General features: G+C 61.5%; 1 protein-coding gene across 4 annotated transcripts in view; it reads right to left on the reverse strand.

Annotated features, from left to right (window-relative positions):
* Window positions 1-199: 199 nt before the first annotated feature.
* Window positions 200-6,271, reverse strand: part of SIRT6 (sirtuin 6) — a 9,831-nt gene continuing 3,759 nt past the window's right edge. For 2 of the 4 annotated variants that reach the window (XM_059388668.1, XM_059388669.1), the window contains exons 3-8: window positions 5,139-5,321; window positions 3,602-3,661; window positions 2,060-2,155; window positions 1,899-1,979; window positions 1,192-1,315; window positions 200-1,098 (exon numbers count right to left, since the gene is read on the reverse strand). In XM_059388668.1, the coding sequence (XP_059244651.1) occupies window positions 757-1,098; window positions 1,192-1,315; window positions 1,899-1,979; window positions 2,060-2,155; window positions 3,602-3,661; window positions 5,139-5,321 (886 nt within the window). In that variant the 3' untranslated portion in view covers window positions 200-756. The remainder of the gene's footprint in view (window positions 1,099-1,191; window positions 1,316-1,898; window positions 1,980-2,059; window positions 2,156-3,601; window positions 3,662-5,138; window positions 5,322-6,271) is intronic. The other 2 variants (XM_059388672.1, XM_059388670.1) reach the window with 2 other exon arrangements.

Here is a 6,271-nt window from a genome sequence, read left to right on the forward strand (position 1 = left end):
GAGGGCAAATATTTAGGAACCATGCACGCGGGCCCATGATCACACACTGAGGGCTCTAGGAATGCCAGCCAGGCTGGGGCTGGCCCAGGCCGGCTCCACAGGGGCAAGGGGACCACGTGGTCCTGCCCCGCCCCCCCCCCGCCCCCTACTCTCCAGGACTAGGACCTGGTACAAGGTCATGAACGTCAAACACACAGACTCAGACGCAAGAATTGCTGTTTATTGCATTGAAGACTTCTCTGGAAGCCGGAGGCAGCTGGGGGCACACACCTTTCTCCCTCCAGCCCCCAAGACAAGGCAAACCCCTACTGTCCACGCCACCATGAAATCTGGCTCCTGAATGGTGGCTCGGCCCACCCTTACCTCCTGGAGGGATGGTGAAGGCGATTTTGGGGAGGCAGGGGATCGGGAGTGAGGGCCCAGGGCCAGAGAGAGTTAACTCGGCCCGGCCACACCTCCCCAGCACATCCTGAGTCAGGGGCTGGGCCTGGGTCTAGAAGAGCAAGTGCCTCAGGTATCAGATCCAAGGTCGTGTCCAGGGCGAAATGCTCCTCCTCAAGCCCACCCCAGAGGCCCCCAGAGCTAGAGAGAGAGGCAGTGGGGGGTGAGCCTGGCCTGGGGTCTGGATCCCAGCAATCAGCACCCTGAGGTCGCCCCCCCACCCCCATGGGCAGGTAAGAGTGACAAAGTGAGACCAGTAAGAAAAGATGAATCCACGGTTTCTACAAAAAGCCCCACCCTCCCCAGGCCCCCTAGTCAGCTGGGGGCCACCTCGGCCTTCACCCTTTTGGGGGGCCTGTGCGGCACAGGACTGTCCAACCGTTCCCTCTTGGGGCTGGCAGGCCCAGAGCCATTGTGCTGGGCGCAGGACTCCGTGGAGGGCTCGGGCTTGGGGCCGGCAGGTGCTGGGCCATCGAGCTGGGTGGGGGCCTCCTCCTTGGGCTCCAGCTTGGGGGCGGGAGGGCGGGGCAGGGGGGGCAGCGCCCTCTCCAGCACGTGGGGGCCGTCCCAGGCAGGGATCTCCAGGCCCAGGTGCTTCATGAGCCTGGTCATGACCTCGTCCACGTAGCCATGGATACGCAGGTCAGCGTGGCGGTCCTGTGGGGGGCAAAGGCAGGTCAGGCTGAGGCCAAGGTTGGGAGAGGAGGGAGGCTGGGGCAGGGAGCATGTCAGGGGGGGCTCAGAACGCACGTGCTTCGTGGGCTGAAGGTTGACAATGACCAGTCGGCCTCCTCGGCGCTTGGTGGCAAGGGGCAGGTTCCCGCTGGGCCGGATTTGCAGCGAGGTGCCCAGCGTGATGGACAGGTCTGCGTTCCTGGGGCGGGCAGGCAGAGTCGGACGGAGCCCCTCCTAGCCGGGCACGGGGGTCTCTACAGCCCTCCCGCCCCTCCTGGCTCAAGCCCCATGGTCTCCCCACAGGCCCTGTGCCCCTGCTACACGCCCAGCCCAGGGGGTAGGGGCAGCTCCCTTCAGGCTGCCTCTGTTCTCAAGGGCCACCCGCAGCCTGGGCCGGCTTCCCAGCTGCCCTGAGTGCCACCACCGCAGCTCCGCTTCTGCCTGGGCCCCCTCTCCCCCAACCCCCCATTGGCAGAAGCAGGGCTGTTGACGTGCGCAGGACCGTCGAGCCTTGGGACTCGGGTTCTACCCTGGCACAGCCACTTCCCAGCCGGGCAGCTTTGGGCAGGACCCCACCTCCAGATGCCTCAGTTTCCCTGCCCGCAACACGAGCACGGTGCGGCGCGTGCGAGCAGCTGCTGTACTCAGGAGGACAGTGAGGCCCAGAGCACTAGCAACCGCTTCTTTCAGGAAGCCTCCCCTGACTGCCCCCGGGGCCAGGGCTGGCTGGGCTTCTCCCTGTGTCCCCATCCGCCCAATCCGGGCTCTCCTGAGGGTCAGACCTGCTGGCCTCGTCAGCGCGAGTGAGGTCCCGGTCAGGCAGGGCGTCCTCCCAGTCCAGGATGGTATCTCGCAGCTCCCCCCTGCGGAGGAGGTTGGGGGCATCAGCGCGGAGGCGCACACCCTCCCCTGGAGTCCGGGTGGGGCGGGGGAGGTCACTCACCTGCAGGCCCGCAGCCCCCTCGCCTTGGCCACAGTGCAGAGCCGGCCTGTAGCCTTGAGGCCCATGCTGCCCACGACAGTGTCCCGGACGTACTGCCTGTGTTGGGGGAGGAAGGGGGGGCCTGTGGGGCCGGGTCAGCCCACCCCCTGCTCCCCTGCGGCCTGAGCTGCTCTCCCAGGGAAGTGGGGGGCTTCCACAACACAGCCGGCCTAGCTGCACCCCAATGCCAGTGGCGTGGAAATAGACTGGGAAGGGTTCCAGATAGAGACTCGAGAGATGCGACAGTGACATGCAAGGTAGGACCCCTGGTTGGATCTTGGACCGGGACAAAAACAGAAGGCTCAGGAGCACTGGGCAGCTGGGCCGGGGTGAGGCTGGGTGACCTACATGGCTTTCTATGTGGCCTTTACAACGAACGTGCTGCGGCCGAGGAAGAGAAGAGCTCCTGGGAGACACGCGTCCCTCGGGCCTGGAGCGGTGGACTATTAGCCTCAACAGCCCAGCAAGGACTAACAAAACAGGAACGACTGCCAAATCCACGTGGGGATCAGCAGACTACGGACGTGAGGACCAAATCTGGCCTTCAGCCCCCTGTCCTTGTGAATAAAGTTTTATTGGCGCACGGCCACGCACATTCCTTCCCATGGTGTCTAACACAGCTCTCACACCTCGAAGGCAGAGCCCATCATCCTGACAGAGACACTCTGGGCCGTAAAGCTGAAAACGTTCTACCATCTGGCCCTTTCAAGAAAAGGTTTGCTGAGCCCTGGTCTAGGCAGAGTTCGGATCATCATACGATTCTTACGAGTTTTCTGTAGATTTGAAATTTTTCAAAACAGATTTGGGGACTTTTTTTTTTTGTGGCCATGGGCACCTCCCGCCCTTGCCGGGCGGCTGCTGAGCCAGCACCCCGGCTCCAGGAAGGGCTCTGGCTCAGTCTGCCCAGAGCGGGCAGACACACCTCTGTCACACTCTGTCTTGGGCTGAACTGTGTCCCCCCAAAAGATATGCTGGAATCCCGACTCCTGATACCTCAGAGAGTGACCACATTTGGAAACAGGATCATCGCAGACATAATGAGCTCACACTGGAGGAGGCTGGGCCCTCGTCTAACAGGACTAGTGTCCTTACAAGCCAGCCAGATGGCAGACTGAGGGGTCGACAGGCCGAGGAGTGCCAAGGACGGTGAGAAACCTCCAGCAGACACAAGCAGGCGGGAAGAAGCACCCCCCGCAGGGCTCAGCAGGAGCCGGGCCCGGCCACAGCCGACTTCGAACTTCTAGCTCCAGGTTGAGGTGACCCGTTTCTGTTTTGAGCCGCCCGGTTTGTGGCCATTGTTCTGGCCATCGTCCCTGTGGCGCAGGAGAGGAGCGCACCTCCCCAGGGGGAACGTGTGTCCCAGCCCCCACCCAAGCCTGGGTCTCTGGCCAGGCCAGAGGAGGCTCACGAGGCCCCGACCTGGGAGGTGACAGAACATGAACACAGGGCCGGCCGGGGGCTGCCCATGCCCTGCGCCCCGCCCCCACCCTCCGTGGCACTCACGTCTTACACTTGACACACTCCTCTACAAACATGTTTCCGTGGAGCTCTGCCAGCTTGTCCCTGTGGGAGGAGAAGGGAGACACTTCGCCGTGGCACGGGGTACTGGTTCCTAAGGCTTAAGGCTGAGCACTGAGCCCTCTTCCTCCAGGAAGCCTTCCCTAGGCCCTCAACCATAGGATCAATGGACTCCTTCCTTCCAGGGCCTCTGGCTGTGGACTCCGCCATGCAACCTCTCCGAGCCTGGACATCATTAACCTCTACGGCTGATCCCACCCCGTACATGGACAGCCCACGCCGCTCACAAAATCCTTCCACACTCGTGCTGGAACCTCCAAATGTCACCAGGTCCGAAGGACAGGAATTCTGATCCCCGGTTTGCAAAGAACCTAAGGTGATGAGTGGCCCCGGGGGCATAGGGTTTAGAGGCAGAGGGACGTGGGATCAACTCCTGGCTCTGTTGCTTCCCTGCTGTGTGACCTTGGACAGGTCACTTAACCTCTCTCTGCCTCAGGCCCCATCTGTGAAATGGGACAGCAGAGCCTAACTTTTGGGATATTTGGGGGAGCAATGATCAGGCCTGGAAGGCTCTTCCCCTCGCTCTGTCGGTCACCTCTCTCACTCCCTCATGTCCCTAGGCCAGTGTCACAGCCCCCCTGGCCTGTCACAGGCTGCATCTCCTGTCCCACTTTCCCCTCTCGGACCCTGACAGCGATCGCTGCCTGACCTAGCTTGCAGTTTGCTAACTGATCTCGTCTTCTGTTTCTGCGTCCCGAGAGCGTAAGTCCCGGGAGGGCCTTCCGTCCTGTGCCCACAACGACCTGCGTCTAGAACAGCCTGTGGTGCGCAGTGGGCACCGGTAAAGAGGCGGGTGCAATCCATTTCGCTCCTGTCTGTGTGCAGTGGGTGCTGGCAGATTAGTGCTTCCTCCTCCAAAAGGGACTCAGGCCCATTTCAAAAGGGGAGGGGACAGTGGTCTCATTCCCCTTTAGAGGCCGAGAAAAATCCTCTTCCTTCAACCCTCGCCTACAAAGGGTGGGCGACTCGTGTCCACATCTGCCCCTGCTCTCATCCGTGGACCCAAGGGTAAGACCTGGTCAGTCTTTTGGCCCTAGTACAGTGTTCCCACTCACTATAAAAGTAAAAAAAAACAGGTATGAAAGACCCAACTATCAGCTTCCAACCGTGAGCACTTCCTCCGGCGCCCAGCTTCCTCTCGGCCTCCCCCGAGGGAGATTTGGGAGCAGGCCTGGTGCTGGTGGCTGAGGGCCACACTCCAGGCCGACAGAGGTCCAGACCACAGTGGTCAGGGCTGGAAGCACCCCAGAGGACCCTGGGACCAGGAAAGGGGACCCCAATTCTCGAGATGAGCCCGGGAGGCAGTGACACGGATGACAGCTCTGGTTCACAGAGCTCCAAGGGGCGCCCGGCGCTTCTCCCTGCCGCCTAAATCACCGCGGCGGCCTCCCATGGGAGGGGCCGGCATCAGCATTCAGGAGACTGAGGCCCCGAGGGAGCAGGGCCAGAAGCCGGGGGTTACCTGGGGAAGCCGGAGCGCACGTGCAGCCCGTCCACGTTCTGGCTGACCAGGAAGCGGAGGAGGCCCACGCGCTCCAGCTGCACCAGCGCCATGTGGGTCTGTGTGGGCCGCGCACTCTCGAAGGTGGTGTCGAATTTGGGGGCCAGGCCCCGCTCCTCCATTGTCCAGACACCATGGGGGCCCCTGAAGGTGGCAGGTGGGGGGAGACACGGAGAGTTTAGGGTTCAAGGAGACGGGGTAAGGAATAAGAGACATTAGAGACAGAGACAGAGAGAGACTGAGCCCTGCATCAGGCTCTCTGCTCAGCGGGGAGCCTGCTTCCCCTTCTTTCTCTGCCTGCCTCTCTGCCTACCTGTGATCTCTGTCAAATGTCTGACCTGAGGCTTATTTTATTTTAAATAAAATCTTTAAAACAAAACAAAACAAAACAAAAAAACCAAGGAGAAGGGAGAGCTAAAGGGGGCAGGGAGGGGAAAGGGAGAGCCTGTGGCGCTCGATGGCAAAAAATTATTCATTCCAATCAACATTTCCTACCGCTACACTGAGCCTGGCCCTGTGCTGGGTGATGCGGAGGTCCTAGTGGACCGAGGCCCTGCCCTCAAGGAGTCCTCCATCTCATGGAGGGTGGACCTAAGTGGTCACCGACCCTGCAGCTGTGAAGCTGGGGGAGCCCAGTGGAGGTGCTGGGGCCTGTGCATGGGGAGTGTGGGAAGGCTTCCTGGAGGAGGCTGAGCTGTCTCTTCAGCTGTGCAAGCAGAGGGAAGAGAGTTCGGGCGGGAGGGGTAAGCAAAGGCCTTGGGGACTGACAACAGCCTGTGAGTTGGCAGAAATGAAGTGGTCTGGGGGCTCCAGTGAGAGTAGCAGGGCCCGCGAGGGAGAGGTGTCCTGAGGTGGGTCAGGAAGGGCTTTGATTTCCAGCCCGAAGTATGGGGAACTCCCCTGTGTGGCAGTGGGGAGCCATGGCAGGTTATGGAGGAGGGGTGGGAGGGAAGCACGCCTTAGAAGTGTGACATTCCTGGGCGCCTGGGTGGCTCAGTGGGTTAAGCCGCTGCCTTCGGCTCAGGTCATAATCTCGGGGTGCTGGGATCGAGTCCCGCATCGGGCTCTCTGCTCAGCAGGGAGCCTGCTTCCCT

The sequence above is a fragment of the Mustela nigripes genome, chromosome 2 (assembly GCF_022355385.1).
Source record: "Mustela nigripes isolate SB6536 chromosome 2, MUSNIG.SB6536, whole genome shotgun sequence".
Classification (NCBI taxonomy): domain Eukaryota; kingdom Metazoa; phylum Chordata; class Mammalia; order Carnivora; family Mustelidae; genus Mustela; species Mustela nigripes.